The sequence below is a fragment of the Oratosquilla oratoria genome, chromosome 8 (genome assembly GCF_046742065.1).
Source record: "Oratosquilla oratoria isolate Oo_2021 chromosome 8, ASM4674206v1, whole genome shotgun sequence".
Lineage (NCBI taxonomy): Eukaryota > Metazoa > Arthropoda > Malacostraca > Stomatopoda > Squillidae > Oratosquilla > Oratosquilla oratoria.
Window position 1 is genome coordinate 54,983,577 of NC_134784.1, and position 20,000 is coordinate 55,003,576.

Genomic DNA, 20,000 nt, shown 5'->3' on the forward strand with positions numbered 1-20,000 from the left:
AAGGTCTTGGAGTTCTCGGTGGCTGTTCTGGTCCACGAGGTGGTTATGGCCTTCTCTTTCGGCATGGGAGGTGCGTTGAACATTGTTTAAACACAAGCAAATTGGTGTTCTGGGTACAATTCAAAATAATCTTTTTGGAGATTGCTCTGATATGTTAATTCCTTTGATATGGTGGCTACTTGCCCTTTTTTTCATCTCTGGCATGAAAGCCACCCTGGTGAATTTCATTTAGTTGCCAATAATTCACTTGCGTTTCTACTCCTGAATACAATATAGCTCTGAGATCAAAGATCAAAATGCACTGTGGAGCAAGGTGGATTAATTACTGCAGAATGGACTTAGGAGTGTTAGGTTATGTGTATGGTATGAAAGGGTTAAATTGTAGTTTGAAAAAGAGGTTTGTCTTTTGAGAGAAAGTGTGGGGAGAAGACAAGGGCATTGGTGATGGTTCTCACAAAATAAGAAGTCGATAAAGGAATAGGAGGCCGCGAAAAGTTGAGTAGGCAGGGCATTCAAGTGTAATGTAGGAAACCATGGGAGAGACGAGAATGCCCTGTTCTTAAGTGCATCAGTGCAGTTTCAAAGTCCTGGTTATGCTGGTAAAAAGGGGTCCATGGGCTAAAATGAGGTTTGATCCCTTTGACTAGTTTGTTGGTTGCTCCTTTCAGTGTTTCTTTGCAACTTTAACATAGCGGGCCGAATAATAATGAGGTAGAAGTCTAATGTAGACAGAGGGATGATCACATCAAGCAGTGTCAATGCTTCATCATGAGTTGCCTTGTTGGTTTGCTCGTTGCAGGGAATCCCAATAAAGACGATGCACAACAAAAGGACACTTATCTTAGCAGGAAGAAATTCGCATGAACCATGAATGGAGTTTGTGAATTCGAGGATGGCGGGATAGTGGGGCGAAAAGAATAAAATATTGAAAGCATTGCATGGATGAGTATAAATGAAAAAGAAACTACTGTCGGGTGATGTTGAATAGGATTTTTTTTATAGCACTATGAGGCTAAACCAGGGAGGATGGGAAATTTAGATATGGGGTAAGAACCTGAGCCTGAAAAGAAATAAACTGTATTTATAAGCACAAATTAAAAATTGTGTTTATGGATATTGGGACGGCTAAGAGACAAGGGCATGACTAGTAGCGAAGGATGCTGGGTTGCGGTGTACTTCTACCTGAACCATATGATTTTAGGTGGCGAGAGACATGGTGGTTAAGGAAGATAATGAGGGGGTGGGGGAATATTTAAGTTGCATGAGATGGATTTACTTTAGTGGTGCTTCTGCGATGGAAGTGAAAAATACGTGGTGTTCACTATGTACTATGAAATATGCCCCAATACTTCATGTGAGGATTTGGTGCTTTTCTTTTTTAGCGCCGAGGGGAAGGCTTCAGAGAAGAAATATGATAATCAATGTAACATTCCACTCCTTCACCCATGTCATATATATAATAATTCATATCTGATTAGTTTATCTTACCTTTGGTAAACTTTAAACTTGATTATATTCTAAATTCTGATTTTGGCATTCTGAGCTCTGCGTATTTCGAATTTGTTTTTCATCAATGGCTTATCCTCCTAGTGAGTAATAGGCTTAAACTGTCATCAGATGTCCTGTGTAAAGGTGAGATGAGAGCTGGGAGCGGGTGAAGGATAGTATCAATGTAGGAGATGGAACTTTTATCTTATGTTCTATAATATCTATTTAGTTTTTATCATTTAATCTTATTTGTTTGTTTATTGATTTTATTTTATTTATAAATTTATCAATCTTATTTGTTTATTCATCTATTCATTTATTTATTCAATTATTTATTTATTCATTTACAGTATTTATTTATTAATTTATTTTCATTTATCTATTTATCCATTTGTTTACTTTTTAGGGGCCGCTAAGCTTGGGTTACTTTTTGTTCTATAAGTTTTTGAGGAATTTTGATTCTGTATACTGCCTTTAGCCTCATACTAGTCAAACCCTCGCGGGCAGCATGAGCTACCTGATGTACGATGATTCGATGATGCATACTCGCATTATGAAATATGAAGTTACAGCTGTATTATCAGTTCTCTTTCACTCTGAATATTAATGACTACAGAAATATGATCAAGCCAACTCACAGAATATGGGGGTCATTCAGCTACAACTACAAAACAAACATAATCAAGACGCCAACGCCGGCATCCTAATATGCTCACTCGGCCTCATGACGCCTACACAGGCGTCATTGTGTGGAAGGGATTAATCAAACTCATACATGGGGCTCTTTGTGAATTCGGGTATTGACAAGAATGGCAAAGGAACTTTGTCGTGCTAAGTTTTTGACTCGAGATCCACAGCTAGGAACACATTTGACTGGGTATATATTTAGCGCGGAGTTTCTACATGACAGGGCTATTGGCAAATATTTTAAGGGATTGAATTTTATCGCACTAGGTTTTTGACTCAAGTTCCATAAGTTGGGACCCATTTGACAGGGTCTATATTCAGCCTCGTTTCTATATGAAGAGACAAAATCCTTTTTCGTTTTAAAGGCACAATGAGAAAAAATTGATACTTCACTAATGGTTTTAAGTACTAAGAATCTTGGGTAATCTAGATTGGAATCTACATCGTCTCGTTTGGGGGTCGAGATAAGGACCGGAAGAATTGGGCAAGTTTGGGAAAGCGACATTTTCCAATTGTGTGGTTGAAACGGCTAATAGCTGCAGTTCTGTTATCATTCTGTTGCGTCGGCGGCGGTTGCTATTATCACATGTACAGGGAGGAGAAGACAACCACCGATGCGTCATCGGATTAAATAGGTTCAAGATGCGGGATACGGATGGGTGTTTGAGCTCATCGCCTCACTGTAAAGGGGACAGCTCACCAGAGCTGAGTAGGTTGTCAGTAGAGTGAATCTTATGGCTCATGGAGATCTAATTATTCCTTGCTCTCTTGTTTCCAATGGAGGCGGTTACCTCGTCGGAAAAAGCTGTGGGATGGGCTATGTTTACAGCACCTTTTATAGCCTTTCCCCCATATGGGATAAGGATGATGGATCGTGAAAAATGCTGTTCAGTCGTGTGGATTCCTACTGAACCGTGCTGCTAGTGACCTTTCATTCCATCCCACCTTGGTGTGGCTTGTGATAAGAAGCTTCCAGGAACCACCATTCCCTGCACCTATCATCACAAGCCCTCGACACAGGGCCGAAAGTAATGTTTAGAAATAAGAGTCAAACTGAAGTATTGAAGTCCGGTCTCTGAACAGGGTCACATTTACGTGAGGTTACATGGGAGCTGGGCTTCGGTCATCATCTAAATAGAATGATCTAGTGTTGTGCACATCAGGATCTTTACAATAAGAAACCATAAAGCGACGTACTTTATGGCTTTTAGCCCGGAAATAGACGATTTCATGCATCCGGGAAGACAGATTCCAACCCAAAATCCGTTGAGACCCACTCCAAGCTGATATTCGCCCGCTTTTCCTCGGCTGTCTAAACTTCACTTTCCCAGATGTACAAGTAGAACAAAGTCCACATAGCACGACAACATGGTGAAGGGCTTAAACACACACATAGTATCATGTCCAAGGCAATGAAGATAACTGTCATATCTGGTTGAAGGGTTCTCATAATTTCATAAGAAATATAAGCCACTCGTTTTTACTGAGCTGTGATTGCAGAAAAATATTCTACATACCTAACCATGCATACCAGTAAACCATGTGTTCAATTGTACCAGCATAGTATCCTCTGCGTCTTCCTCGGCAGGTGAGCAAGAGCAAGAGTCTCGACCGGTGGCATAAGTTTCTTTATGTCCTTCTCTTTACAATGACACTTCCTATGGGCATCGGTGCCGGTCTTGGACTACAGAACGCTCCTTCCGAACACCGTGAGATTGTGTCCGCCGTGTTCGAAGCGCTAGCTACGGGTAAGTTTTTGTCAAGGTAAAGTTATGTGTGTGTGTGTGTGTGTGTGTGTGTGTGTGTGTGTGTATGTGTGTGTGTGTGTGTGTGTGTGTGTGTGTGTGTGTGTGTGTGTGTGTGTGTGTGTGCGTGTGTGCGTGCGTGCGTGTGTGTGTGTGCGTGTGTGTGTGTGTGTGTGTGTGTGTGTGTGTGTGTGTGTGTGTGTGTGTGTGATTCACCATGGTCTTGGATCACGTATTGGACTCGTGATCGACAGCTATTTCACTCCCGGAAGATAGCTCAGAGCTCATATATGACCGATCAATGGGTAATGCTATGACCTTACATGCACACGCACACACACACACACAACTTCCCGGCCACGAGAGTTGGAGTAACGACTCGAAGCGCAGTGATACTGAAATTATTTCAGCCCTGGGCGGGATTCGAACTCGGACCACTGTAGCAGTAGTTGCGAACGCTACCACTACGCCGTCGAGACAAAGTCCTTCTTTCATTTTCAGGGCACAATGAGAAAAAATGGGTACTCCACTAATTGTTTTAAGAGCTCAGAATTTTGGATAATCTAGATTGGAATCTACATCGTCTCGTTTTAGGGTCGAGATAAGGACCGGAAGAATTGGGCAAGTTTGGGAAAGCGACATTTTCCAATTGTGTGGTTGGAACGGCTAATAGCCGCAGTTCTGTTATCGCTCTGTTGCGTCGGCGGCGGTTGCTATTATCACATGTACAGGGAGGAGAAGACAACTTCACTGTGAAGGGGACAGCTCACCAGGGCGGAGTAGGTTGTCAGTAGAGTGAATCTCATGGCTCATAGAGAGCTACTTATTCCTTACTCTCTTGCTTCCAATGGAGGCGGTTACCTCGTCGGAAAAAGCTGTGGGATGGGCTATATTTACAGCATATTTTATATCCTTTTCCCCATATAAGGTATGGAGGATGGATCGTGAAAAAGGCTGTTCACTCGCATGGATTCCTACTAAACCGTACTGCTAGAGTGACCTTTCATTCCATCCCACCTAAATGTGGCTCGTGACTAGAAGCTTCCAAAAACAGCTTTCACTTCACAGGTGTTCAACTATGGAACTACCTATGTCCATTAAGCAGTCAAATAGCAAGGTTACTTTTAAGAAAAATGTCAAGGACTATATGTCTCAGCTGTGGACCGAGAACAGCCTTGATTTTATGTACTACTAGCCTAGTGAGGGGTACCAGACTCCATGAGTAATACCATCCAAATCTGCATTCATTCATAACTGTTCTGACCTCCCCTTTTGTCCTTCAGAGGTTTAGCATAGTATAACAATGTTTGATGTTCAAAACTAGTTTCCACCTTTGTTTTGCTTGTCATAGTATGGTATATGTCTCAGGTATGGTCCGAGAAAAGTTATGATCTGATCATAATACAAGCCTGGTGAATCAGGGCACCAGGCCCAAGGTAAGTGGATCTTTCCCTCGATCTCCTTGTTGTTTTACTCATACGAGTACTGGTCCCCTGTACCCTACTTCTGGTGCTTCAGGTTATAATGTACTACTTCCTAGTGCTCATACTAATGTGTAATTGCCCACTCCGTCCTGAGGTACAGGTAAATTTTGGAATTAATTAATAGGTGACCCTAGCTGCCATGTAGCATTCACTATAACAACATGTTGATATTGTTGATGGCCTGCTACCTTCTATCCCGTGGTACTTGATATTTACTCTTACCCTGGGATGGACTCTCCCTTTATTGTCCTACACTTGCTGCTACAGCTGTAGAATAATGTAGTATATCATTAATGGTACTACACTGATCTGGTACTCACTCATACTGTTTTGGTACCTTTTAGCAATATTTTGTTGTTCCTGATGCATAATGCAATGTTCCTTATTGTGATGGTGCTCAAGTTTTGGTCTCAATATCCTACGTGTTACGAACATTTTAGTAGTATTAGTAAATCTATGATAATGTTTATGTGTAATATGTGTACTGATTGGTATTACTCATGACTGTCTCTGGCCCCCTTAATCCCTACTTATGTTGTCTGTGTAACTTATCGTGGAAAATCAGTCTAATGAGGACCACAATGGAAATAAGCTTACATGCTTTTTTTGTGTTATCCTTGGCAATTTTAATTGTTATTTCGAACTATGTGTTCTTTTCACTATCTGCACTTCATGTATATTGATGCAATGCCAAATGAACCTGCCTACTTATCATCACAAGCCCTCGACACATGGCCGAAAGTAATGTTTAGAAATGAGAATCAAATTTACGCGAGTATTGAAGTCCGGTCTCTAAACAGGGTCACATTTACGTGAGGTTACATGGGAGCTGGGCTTCGGTCTTCATCTAAATAGAATGATCTTGTGTTGTGTGTGTGTGTGTGTGTGTGTGTGTGTGTGTGTGTGTGTGTGTGTGTGTGTGTGTGTGTGTGTGTGTGTGTGTGTGTGTGTGTGTGTGTGTGTGTGTGTGTGTGTGTGTGTGTGTGTGTGTGTGTGTGTGTGCGCGCGCGCGCGCGCGTGAGATTAATCATCACATATTAAGGTTTGCAACACGGTGACGGACGTTATAAATATATTCTTGACTGTTTTTATCTGCTGAGGAGCTAACTCGAGGTTCAAGGTGTTGATGGAGACATTATTTGGTCTTGAAGATGGTCGCCCTCCTCGGAGGAGATACATGCGACTGACTTGAGCCAAGGCGAACTAGCCTCGGGACAACCTGTTCCGAGAAGGTCAAGTGTTTTATCCCAAAGGGATTAGAATTGCCAGAGATAGTCTGGACGCTAACTTCCTAATATTTTATATATACATTGAATTTTCGAAGTTCATGGTCATTTCCATTGTTAATCGCCCTAATTTCACAGGAATCTTTATCCACGTCATTTTCATCGAAGTTCTCGCCAAGGAATTCCCAGAACATCACCACCATGATGACGACTACACTTCCAAGTCATCCAAGCAGCCAATTGAGCCGTCCGAGGTCTGCCTGATGCTCGAAAAGATTGCCAGCATTTGTTTGGGCCTTCTAACACTCATATTACTCAACGTCTTCATGCACTCCCATCATCATTGACCCCTGCCACACCAGGTGACACACTTCGATCTGTTCCGGCTACCACCGCCGCCAACAACCTGATTTGCTTATCATCTGTGCCACCCTCTTAGTAGGGATAAGAATGTAGAGTAACATGACTAACCCCCATTTTTTTCCTTCCCCTCTGACTGCTGTCAGATTTTAGTAATGTCCGTGACACCCCCTTAATACTGAAGGAGAGAGTCTGCAGTGCCTTAGGGTTTGTCTTTATGTTTGCATTAAGTTTAGCTTGATTTGTATACAACCACAATGTATCGGACCAGTACATATGTGTACGTACCTTGAAAATAATTCAAACTTTTTTGGTGCTAAGTGAAATCCCCCGGCGGCAGCTAGATTAAAGATATGTTATAAAATGCAGCGAAATGCTTAATGGAATTTGGGGGTCCTCTGCTGAACGAACGTGCCTTCTGGCGGCAACTTGTGTAAAGGTGCATGTAAACGCAGCGAAAGGGTTGAGTACATGCACCTATATTGATATATTTGTGTGTGTGTGTGTGTGTGTGTGTGTGTGTGTGTGTGTGTGTGTGTGTGTGTGTGTGTGTGTGTGTGTGTGTGTGTGTGTGTGTGTGTGTGTGTGTGTGTGTGTGTGTGTGTGTGTGTGTGTGAAAATTTACCTAGTCATATTTGCCGAGATCTAGTATCCAGGTAAGATCTATGCTCGTATAGCCCTGTCTCTGCGTTCCCATTGGTCAATTCTGACCTTAAATCATCCTATGTCTTCATCCAAACTATTCCATGGATCAATAATCCTATGTGGAAAACTGAGTTTTTAATTCCCCTCAAACATCAAGTCGTGATTTCATCTCGTGACCTTTGATTTTACTTTGTTTCCACTATAAATTGTCTTCTTTGTCGAAATATATTTACACCTTTCATGACTAAACATTATTAGATATTTAAGTTTTCTTCTCTCTAACTTTGGTAGCCCTAGAATATTCAGTCTCTCTTTGTATGTTTTGTTAGAATATCTAGAACCATTTTCTCAGGGATCAATGACGGGTACCACATGCATGTGCCACGTGGTACTGCAAGATGGTCAGTGAATCTGCTGCCCATTTATAAAACCCGTCAATCCCTTCATTTCCATCAAGAGGTGCCCTGGAAGGTTGAAACTCCATTTCTGGACTAGGCCCAGGATTTTTATTAACTGCAGCAGACTATAGTCTAGGACCAATCAAGTATTTGATCATATTTTTCATCATGGTTTTATGCATGCATTGGAACTCTTCCTCTAATGTTCTTCATTGGATTATAAGTTTCCCCAGTGATCCTTTTGATGTTTGATTCTGGCGACAAAATTACCATAACCAGTACTCCCAAGTCCCTCTTATCCTTTGTTTTTGTAATTATGTAATTATTGATTGTTTGATAATTTGATTAATTATAAGAATTTATTATGATTACAGTATAAAGCCGTTCTAGGGAGTAGGGATTTCCTTACCTGCTATGAATCCTGTTTAAAGGTCTTGCAGCCGTCTCCATCCTATCTTCTACCTAAGCGAAAGAAGGCAAGATCTCAAAACGGGATTCGAAAAGAGAAAGAAAAACAAACTACTACCTCATCACTTTTGTACCCCTGGGTAACATCAAGAGTGAGGAAGCGACTGAAACTGAGTGCATATTCAGTCACCGTCTCTCCCACTAACAATAATTTCATTTTTCCTACTAATAGCCTTAAGTCCTCTGTCAGTGATGCGAGACAGTAGGGGCAGATGATGATGTCTGGAAGCCACAACCCACATAACAAGTGGTGTAGGCCCAATGATCTCCCTGTGTGATGATGGAGAGTAGCACAGCTCGGCAGCAGCCTCTATAACTGACCAGCTCTATTCAGGATCCGCTCTGCTCACCCCACAAGAGGAGAAGGCTAGAAAATATGACCCAAACATAGCCTCCCCAAGCCTAACCAGGTTGGGTAGCCACCCCCAGCAAAATCACCCATACGAATGAAGGAGTTATTATGATAATAAAGATGATGATAATAGTAATAATAATGCATACATGCATGCATGCATACATACATACATACATACATACATACATACATGCATGCATACATACATACATACATACATACATACATACATACATACATACATACATACATACATACATGCATATTCATACTTGTATATACCAATTGCTATTTCACCCTTACAAGGGAGGTAGACTAAAAACAAAGACATCAATTCCACTCCCACCCATCCCATCACTACATACTCCACTCTTATTCACCCCCATCCCTCCCTCTTTTCTTTGCTCCTGGATGATGGGTCGTCCCTGCATCTCACCCACTGCCCTTGGTTAGAAGCAGTGTAGCAAGACACAGCACATCCGTAGCAAGGCCGCTTCATTTAATAGGTGAGCCCCCTCTCCGTCATGCAGAAAAAAAGACGGGGAGAAATCCCTTTGAGCTGCATCTTTGCTCCTGGATGATGGGTCGTCCCTGCATCTCACCCACTGCCCTTGGTTAGAAGCAGTGTAGCAAGACACAGCACATCCGTAGCAAGGCCGCTTCATTTAATAGGTGACCCCCACTCTCCGTCATGCAGAAAAAAAGACGGGGAGAGATCCCTTTGAGCTGCATCAAAATATCATTTACACATATTTCCAAACCCCACCCCCACCTCCTCCCTTCCATGCATCACAGCATTATCCATAAACAACTATTTTCAACTCATCCCTATCTTCTGCCTTTCTCCCTTCCTTCCTGAACAGACATGCCCCTCTTTCCCAATGTCCCTCTTACCATCCATCCATCTCGCCCTTGGTCGCCCCCTCATGTTCACTCCACCTACCTCTGCCTTCCACATTTCTTTTACTAATCTTTCTTCACTCATTCTTTCCGTATGTCCAAACCACCCCAATACTCTTTCGTCAACCCTATCTCCCAACTCCCTTTGCACCCCGCTCTCCTCCTCACCTCCTCATTTCTCACTCTATCCAGCCTAGTAACCCCTATCATACTTCTCAGGCATCTCATCTCAGACACACACAAACTCTTCCTCTTTTCCTCTCTTATGTTCCATGTTTCTGCCCCCATACAGTGCTGTCGGCACAATCACTCCTTCATACAATCTCCTCTCAGCATCCTTCCCCAAATGTCTATTTCTCATTACACGTTTTAATCCCCTAAAGGATTCTACCTCCATTCGTTCCCTTCCTGCCACATTCGCACCCAAGTATCTAAAGCTATCACCTTCCTCCAGTCTCTCTCCCTTAATACTCACTTCCAATTTACTGCCAAAGTACCCCGTGTATATCTTATCACCTTACTTTTGCCCACAATTGTCTTCAACTTCCCTCTTTCACACACACCCTCCCAAACTCTGTCACTAACTTCCTTAATCCCTCCTCTGATTCTGCCACAAGCGCCTTGTTATCAGCAAACAACAACTGACTTATCTCCCACTTTTCTCCATTTTCTTTAATCATCACCAAACCCCGGCCCATTATCCTTGCGTTTACCTCTCGCGCCACCCCATACATATATGGATTGAACAGTTAAGGCGACATAACACATCCCTGACGAAGTCCCACCTTTACCTCTAACACAGGCTCTACTTCTCTTGTAAGAACTCTTGACTGCTCTTAACAGATTTCCTCCTATCCCATATATCTGTAACAATTCCCACAGTTCCTTCATCTCTACCCTGCCATAATCCTTTTCCAAACCCATAAAGGCCCAAAAACATCCTTACCTTTTCTTAAAGCTTTCTCACATATCTGTCCTACCACAAAAATCTGATCCACGCAACCCAACTACACTCAACGAACTGGTCCCTCTGAAACTACTACACTCACATTTGTTCCCTTTTTCCCTTGTAAAGGGATACTATACATGCACTCCTCCAGTCCTCCGACACTATCCTCTTTTAAACAAACATTAAACAACATCACCAGCCAGTCCACCATCATTGTACCTCCCTTTCTTTAGACAATCTGCATGACACCCATCCAACCCCTTACCTATTCTCATCATTTTAAAACTGCTTTCACCTCATCTTTCCTTATTTCTCCCCCACTTTCCTCACTCATCACTCTCGTTATCTTAGCGCTTCACGCTGCAGCTACCTTTCCCTTCCTATTCACCCTCACATTTAGCAACTCCCTAAAATACTCTGCCCATCTTCCTCTTACTGCCGTCTCTTCCATTATCATCTCTCCATCTGCACCTTTTACTTTTTGTTCTCTACTTCATTCGCATCCTCTTCCTCTCTTAATTTCTTTCCAAAACATCTTTTTATTGCTTTCAAAATTTTCTGTCTTGCTCTAACCTCATTTCACATATGCTCTCCTCTTTGCTTCCTTTATCTTATGCTTTACTTCTCTTCTCTTTTTTATGTACCTCGTCATATATTGTAACAAATCTGTGAATGCTTGTTTTTTTCCTTTTACAACCTTCTTTGCTTTATCATCCCACCCCTCATTACCCTTCCTTCTATTTTCTTCTATCCTCCTTATTCCGCACACCATCTTTGCATACATTGTGACTCACTCCTTGAAACATCCCCATTCCTCCTCCGCTCCTAGTTCTACCCTATCCTTCACTCCTTCCCACTCTTCTCTCACTTCGTCTTGTACTTCTCCTTTTCTTTCTCATTTAAGCATTTTAATCTAAGCACCTCCATACCTTCTGTCCTTTTCCTCTTTCTCCATCTATCCTCCATTCTCAACATATCTTCCACCAAAAAATTATCTGATATTCCCCCACTCTCTCTTCCAGGAAAATGTACATCCTTAACTCTTCCTACTATTCTCTTGGTTACTATTATATAGTTCATTAAAGCCCTATCTACCACCCTTCCATCCACCACCCTCTCCCATGTGTACTTATGCTTGACTTTCTTCCTAAACACTGTATTTGCTATCATCAGCTCTCTTTCTAGACACATCTCCACCATCAACTCTTCACTATGACTTTTTCCTAGAACACTTCCAAACCACTCCGTCTATTGGTTGATTTTCTACCCTAGCAGTAAGGTCTCTCAATAACACTACTTTGACATTTCTCCCTAAACCCTCTATGCACCCATTTATATATATCCAAAAAGCTTCCCTTTCTTCTACGCTCTTCTCACTACCAGGTCCATATGCACTTACAAAAACGCACATCTCCCTTCCCAGTTTCACCTTCATCTACATTAACCATGAAGAAACCTCCTTCCACTCCACCACACGTTTACCTATCTGTTCTCTTACTAGTATAGCCACCCCTTCTTTCCCCCGTCTTCCTTTACTTCTGAGACCCTCCCAAATACGCTCACAAACTCATACTCGCCCCTCCCTTTCAACTTAGTTTCACTCAGTGCCAACATATCCATCATTCTTCTCACAAACATACTGCCTATTTCTTCCCTTTTAGTCTCATCTCTACCATATCCACGCACTTTAAAAAACCCAAGCCTTAGCGTTCTGGTTAGAAAACTCCTCCCATACCTTCTTATGCCTTTTTTTTTTTTTTTTTTTTTTTTAATGTCCTCTATGGGGCTACAGGGAGAAGGATGCCTAGTCCTATCCCCGTCCCATTTTTGTCGCCTTTTACGACTCAATGGGGAACACTTTGTGGTAGTATTCTTTTTCCCCACCAATAATAATGATAATAATAATAATAATAATAATAATAATAATAATAATAATAATAATGATAATAATAATGATAATAATAATAATAATAATAATAATAATAATAATAATAATAATAATAATGATAATGATAATAATAATAATGATAATAATGATGATAATGATAATAATGATGATAATAATGATAATGATGATAATGATAATACTAATGATGGTAATGTTCTTAAATAATAATAATGATAATAATAATAATAATAATGATAATAATAATAATTAATAATAATAATAATAATAATAATAATAATAATAATAATAATAATAATAATAACAATAATTACAATAATAATAATAATAACAATAATAACAATAACAACATCAATAATAATAATAATGATAATAATAATGATAATAATAATAATAGTAATAATAATAATAATAATAATAATAATAATAATAATAATAATAATAATAATAATAATAATAATAATAATAATAATAATAATAATAATAATAATAATAATGATAATAATAATAATAATAGTAATAATAATAATAATAATAATAACAATAATGATAATAATAATGTAAAGATAATAATAATGATGACAATGATTGTGATAATAATAATAGAACAATGATGAAGCAAGACCCCTCCCAAATCTAAGTCCCTCTGTTGCACTCCCGCTCTTCCCCGCAACACTTCGCCGTCTTGAAACAGCACTATTACGCCTAAGAATAGGACATTCCATCCTCACACATGACCACCTCGTGACAGGAAATGACTATCCTATTTGCCAATGTAATGCTCCCCTCAAAATATCATACATACTACAAGACTGACCAATCTATACTCCACACCTCACAACAACTACCTGTTCAGTCACTCCCTCAAATAACAGTGACTCCACACCAAATCATGGGTGACAAAACACGAATACCTTTATCATCTCTCCACAATTTCCTACAGAAAATAGGATTATTAACCAAATTATAAATACTATCTACTGACGAACCCAACATATGAAAGATAAGATTACGCACGATAGCAACGCGAGATTGTCTACAGCCCATCACAATAACAATTAATTATTCATTTTAGAGCAGTGATGACCCATTTTCACTTACATCCATATCCAATATATTCACAATGAAGCTAATTTTCCACTCCCGGCTCCGCTCATATACTTAACTGGAATCCTCTACATTCCTCACTCTATTCATGATCTTTGCGTCATTAGAAAATAAGTTAATATAACTGGTCGAATTATTCTCTATGTCATTGACATATATTAAGAGAATTACTGGAGCTAATACTAACTCCTGTGGGGCTCCAGAAGTAGTTTACCACCTTCTAGAAAGTTTTTTACCTATACGCTCAAATTATGACACAGTTCACTGAAGCATCCCTCTCTTATAGCACGTCCATTGCTTGAGCAAAATGGAAACATAACCTTCCCTTCCTAAAGCCAAATTGACCGTCACCATGATTTTTTCCTTTTCTAAATACTTTGAGCATCTGCATTTCATAATCATTGCACACATTGTAGCCGATCAATGACACTGGACTATTACCTAGACCAGTGGTTCCCAAACTATTTCATATGACACCCCCTTTTTACTTCCAGCAGACCCGCATGCCCCACCCCCCACCTTTTTTGTATTTATATGGGATAGGAGGAAAGATGTTAAGAGCAGTCAAGAGTTTTGGTGGGGGAAAAGAATACTACCACCAAGTATTTCCACTTGGATCGTAAGAGATGAGAAGAAAGGGACGGGGAGTGGGACTAGGCATTCTTCTCCTTGTAGCCCCACAGGGTACATTCCTAAACGAAAAACCAAAGGCATAAGAGTGTCTGGGAGTTTTCGGACCAGCACCCTAAGGTTTGGGTCTTTTAATGTGCGTGGATGTGGTACAGATGAGAGTAAAAGGGAAGAGATAGGTAGTATGTTTGTGAGAAGAAAGATGCATGTGTTGGCTTTGAGTGAAACTAAGTTGAAAGGGAAGGGTGAGTGTAAGTTTGGGAGTGTAAGTGGGAGGTTATCAGGAGTGAAGAGAGGCCGAGGGAGGGAAGGGGTGGCTATTTTAGTAAGTGAAGAAATAGGTAAACGTGTAGTGGAGTGGAAGGAGGTTTCTTCAAGGATAATGTGGATGAAGATGAAACTGGGAAAGGAGATGTGGGTCTTTGTAAATGCATATGGGCCTGGCAGTGAGAAGAGTGTAGAAGAAAGGGAGGCCTTTTGGATAGATTTAAATGAGTGCATAGAGGACTTAGGGAGAAATGTCAATGTAATAGTACTGGGAGACCTTAATGCTAGGGTAGGAAATGGTCCAATTGATGGAGTGGTTGGGAAGTGTGGAGTTCCAGGAAAGAATCGTAGTGGAGAGTTGATGGTGGAAATGTGTCTAGAGAGTTGATGATAGCAAATACAGTGTTTCGGAAGAAAGTCAAGCATAAGTACACATGGGAGAGGGTGGTGGATGGAAGGGCGGTAGATAGAGCGTTGATGGATTATGTAGTGGTAAATAGGACTATGATAGGAAGAGTCAAGGATGTACATGTGCTAAGGGGAGAGGGTGGGGAATATCAGATCATTTTTTGGTGGAAGGTAAGTTGAGAGTGGAGGATAGATGGAGAAAGAGGAAAGGGACAAAAGGTAGGGAGGTGCTTAGAGTGAACTCATTAAATGAAAAGGAAAAGGAGAAGGAGTACAAGAAGAAGCTGAAGGAGGAGTGGGAGGGAGTGAAGGATAGATTAGAACTAGGAATGGAGGAGGAATGGGGATGGTTCAAGGAGGGAGTCACAAAGTGTGCAAAGATGGTGTGTGGAACAAGAAGGACAGGAGGAAATAGAAGAAAGGGTAGTGAATGGTGGGATGAGGAAATAAAGAAGGTTGTAGAAGAGAAGAAGCGGGCTTTCACAGATTGGTTACAAAAGAGGACGAGGGAGTCATATGAGAGGTACAAAGAAAAGAAAAGAGAAGTAAAGTAAAAGGTAAAGGAGGCAAAGAGGAGAGCAGATGTGAAGTGGGGTAAGAGTATGACAGAAAATTTTGAAAGTAATAAAAAAATGTTTTGGAAAGAAATTAAGAGAGGAAGAGGAGGCGAATCAAGTAGAGAAGAAAAGGTAAAAGATGCAGATGGAGAGATGATAATGGAAGAGAAGGCAGTAAGGGGAAGATGGGCAGAATGTTTTAGGGAGTTGCTAAATGTGAAGGAGGATAGGGAGGGAAAGATAGTTGCAGTGGGAAATGATAGGAAAATGAGAATGATGAGTGAGGAAAATAGAGGAGAAATAAGGAAGGATGAAGTGAAGGCAGTTATTAAGTTGATGAAAGCAGGCAAGGCACCTGGTCTGAATGGATGCCATGCAGAATGTTTAAAAAAAAAAAAAAGGAGGTACAGTGATGGTGGACTGGCTGGTGCGGTTATTTAATGTTTGCTGGAGAGAGGGTAGAGTGCCGGAGGACTGGAGGAGTGCCTGTATAGTTCCACTTTACAAGGGAAAAGGGGACAAGTGTGAGTGTAGTAGTTTCAGAGGGATTAGCTTGTTTAGTGATTGAGAGGATTAGGAGAGGAACAGAGGGAGTAATTGGTGAGGAACAGTGTGGATTTAGGACAGGTAGAGGTTGTGTAGATCAGATCTTTGTGGTAAGACAGATATGTGAGAAAGCTATAGGAAAGGGGAAGGATGTTTTTTGGTCTTTTATGGATCTGGAAAAGGCTTACGATAGGGTAGACAGAAAGGCATTGTGGGAGGTTATGCAGATATATGGGATAGGAGGAAAGCTTTTGGGAGCTGTCAAGAGTTTTTATGAGAGTAGTAGAGCTTGTGTCAGGATAAGAAATGGAGAGAGTGAGTGGTTCGAGGTAAAGGTGGGACTTCGTCAAGGATGCGTTATGTCGCCCTGGCTGTTCAACTTATACATGGATGGGGTAGTGCGAGAGGTAAATGCAAGGGTAGTGGGTCAGGGATTGGAGATAGTTAAAGAAAATGGAGAAAAGTGAAATGTGAGCCAGTTGTTGTTTGCTGATGACACTGCGCTTGTGGCAGGATCGGAGGAGGGACTGAGGAAGTTGGTGAGAGTATGTGATAGAAGAAAGCTAAAGATAAATGTGAGTAAAAGTAAGGTGATGAGATGTACAAGGGGTGAAAGTGGCAGTAGACTGGAAGTGAGTAGTAAGGGAGAGCGACTGGAGGAAGTGGATAGTTTTAGATACTTGGGTGCAAATGTGGCAGGAAAAGGTGGAGTGAAGGTGGAGGTAGAATGTAGATTGAGAGAAGCGAGTAAATGCCTTGGTGGATTGAAGAGTGTAATGAAAAATAGACATCTGGGAATGGATGATAAGAGGAGACTGTATGAAGGAGTGATTGTGCCAACAGCACTGTATGGGGGCAGAAACATGGAACATAAGAGAGGAAGAGATAAGGAGTTTGAATGTGTTTGAGATGAGGTGTCTGAGAAGTATGATGGGGGTTACTAGGCTAGATAGAATGAGAAATGAGGAGGTGAGGAGAAGTACGGGGGTGGAAAGGGAGTTGGGAGATAGGGTTGATGAAAGAGTATTAGGATGGTTTGGACACATGGAAAGAATGAGTGAAGAAAGACTAGTAAAAGAGGTATAGAAAGCAGATGCGGAGGGAGTGAACATGAGGGGACGTCCTAGGATGAGATGGATGGATGGGGTGAAGGGGGCTTTGGGGAAGAGGGGAATGTCTGTTGAGGAAGGACGGGAGAGGACAGAAGATAGGGGTGAATGGAGAATGGTTTTATATGGATGATGTTATGATGCATGAGGTGGAATGGGCGGAGGGTGGGGGTTGAGGTAGTATGTGTGAGCAAAATTGACGCAGCCTGAAGGGATTTCTCCCCGTCTTCTCCTTTTATGCATGGGGGGACGGAGAGGGGGGTCGCCGATTTAATGAAGCGGCCTTGCTGTGGATGTGCTGTGTCTTGCGACACTGCTTCTGACCCAGGGCAGTGGACAAGGTGCAGGGATGACCCGTCATCCAGGAGGTGCTAAGATAAGAGGGAGGGTGGAGGGGTGTGGAGTGTATTCAGGGCTGAATGGGTGGGAGTTTTTTTATGCCTTTTCCTTTTTGGCTACCTCCCTAGTAAGGGGGAAAAAGCCTTGGTATATGTATGTATGTAGTAGAGCTTGTGTTAGAATTAGAAATGGAGAGAATGAATGGTTTGAGGTAAAGGTGGGACTTCGTCAGGGATGTGTTATGTCGCCCTGGCTGTTCAATCTATACATGGATGGGGGTGGTGCGAGAAGTGAATGCAAGGGTAGTGGGTCAGGGGTTGGAGATGGTTGAAGAAAATGGAGAAAAGTAGGAAATAAGCCTGCGCTTGTAGCAGGATCAGAGGAAGGATTGAGGAAGTTAGTGACAGAGTTTGAGAAGGTGTGTGAAAGAAGGAAGCTGAAGATAAATGTGGGCAAAAGTAAGGTGATGAGATGTACAAGGGGAGAGAGTGGCAGCAGGCTGGAAGTGAGTATTAAGGGAGAGAGACTGGAGGAAGTGGATATTTTTAGATACTTGGGTGCAAATGTGGCAGGAAAGAGAGGAGTGGAGGTGGAGGTAGAATGTAGATTGAGAGAAGCGACTAAATGCCTTGGTGGATTAAAATGTGTAATGAGGAATAGACATCTGGAAATAGATGCTAAGAGAAGGTTATATGAAGGAGTGATTGTGCTGACAGCACTGTACGGGGAAGAAACATGGAACATAAGAGAGGAAGAGAGAAGTAGTTTGAATGTGTTTGAGATGAAATGTCTGAGAAGTATGATAGGGGTTACTAGGCTAGATAGAATGAGAAATGAGGAGGTGGGGAATGAAGAGGGGTGCAAAAGGAGTTGGGAGATAGGGTTGACGAAAGAGTATTGGGATGGTTTGAACACATGGAGAGAATGAGTGAAGAAAGATTAGTAAAAGAGGTGTGGAAGGCAGAGGTGGAAGGAGTGAATATGAGGGGGCGTCCTAGGATGAGATGGATGGATGGGGCAATACGAAAAAGAGGAATGTCTGTTGAGGAAGGACGGGAGAGGACAGAAGATAGGGGTGAATGGAGAAGAGTTGTGTATGGATGATCCTGTGATGCATGAGGAGGGGTAGATGGGGGATGGTGGGTGAGGGAATGTATACGAGAAATAAATTGCCACAGCACGAAATGATTTCTCTCCGTCTTCTCCTTTTCTGCATGAGGGGACGGAGAGGGGGGTCACCGAATTAATGGGCCTTGCTGTGGATGTGCTGTGTCTTGCGACACTGCCTCTGACCCAGGGCAGTGGACAGGATGCAGGGATGACCCGTCATCCAGGAGGTGCCAAAAAGAGAGGGAGGGAAGAGGGTGGAGAGGAGTGGAGTATATAGGGGATGGAATGGGTGGGAGCGGTTTTCTATGCCTTGTTTCTTTTTGGCTACCTCCCGTGTAAGGGGGGAAAAAAGCCTTTGGTATATGTATGTATGTATATATTTGTCTATTTATACATTTTCTATTCATATTCTAATAGAAAACGGGTTGGGGTGACTGATAGAGTTATACTTTGCACGTATGTGACACCAGATACTTGTTATTGCAATTATTTCATTATTCTTATTTAACAATTATTTTTTAGCCGATGACTTCACGCTCCCTTTGTATCCTCCTCACGCCTCTCTGGAAGGAGCGGCCCCTAGTTTTTGGGACCCATTGATCTAGATTCTAGAGGAACAGCTTTGCCACCACTTCTATAAATTAGCACAATGTTAGCCAGTTTACAATCACTCGACAATTTCCCTTTTCATAGTGTGTACATAAAAAGTAATAGTTGCTCCGACAATCCGTATCCAATTTAGAATCCCACCAGGCCCTTGGCTTTAATCACACCCTGTGCCTCCAGTAATTTTCGCACCTTTTGTACTTCAATTTACCATTAATGAATTGTTAGAACAGTCTAGGTTCGTTTCTACATTTGTCGATTATACTTTCCTCAAAAGACCCTCCTTTCTCTTTTCTTATGTTTGTATACTTATTCCTTGATATCTTATACTCTTTACTTCAAACCAATGGTTCATATCTTTCCTTATCTGCAGAAACTTTTTTTTAACTTCCTTTCAATCTCGGTACATCTATTTCCACTCCCAAGCTGTAAATGTGAATAAAAGGTCCCAGTTATGCTGTATCTCTTTATATGTCTTCTGACTCGTAGAATTCTTTCCAATCTGTTTCTCCCCGTTTTTCAGTTACATAAAGTTCGCCCTTCCGAGTTTATATACTTTGTGTGTATACGAATTATCCCAAGTTTCTGCATTTTCTAAAGACAAATGAAACTCCAAAATGACATGGTCACTCTTTTTCATAAGGTATGGGTAAATCAAGGAATGCCTTACAGCGGGCTCTACAGTCAGCAATGAATTCAATCTGGCACGT

At 41.4% G+C, this 20,000-nt stretch overlaps 1 protein-coding gene across 1 annotated transcript; it reads left to right on the plus strand.

Moving 5' to 3' along the window:
* Positions 1-3,729: 3,729 nt before the first annotated feature.
* LOC143027481 (uncharacterized) lies at positions 3,730-9,669 on the plus strand. The gene is made up of 2 exons (XM_076188768.1): positions 3,730-3,923; positions 6,769-9,669. The coding sequence occupies exons 1-2, from the start codon at positions 3,824-3,826 to the stop codon at positions 6,975-6,977; spliced, it is 309 nt and encodes a 102-aa protein (XP_076044883.1). The 5' UTR covers positions 3,730-3,823; the 3' UTR covers positions 6,978-9,669.
* Positions 9,670-20,000: the final 10,331 nt, after the last annotated feature.

Bases quoted from the DNA above. Each gene is read 5' to 3' on its own strand.
- LOC143027481 (XM_076188768.1), top strand. From the start codon at position 3,824: ATGACACTTCCTATGGGCATCGGTGCCGGTCTTGGACTACAGAACGCT. The intron at 3,924-6,768 runs GTAAGTTTTTGT...CTAATTTCACAG, and splicing joins GTTCGAAGCGCTAGCTACGG to GAATCTTTATCCACGTCATT.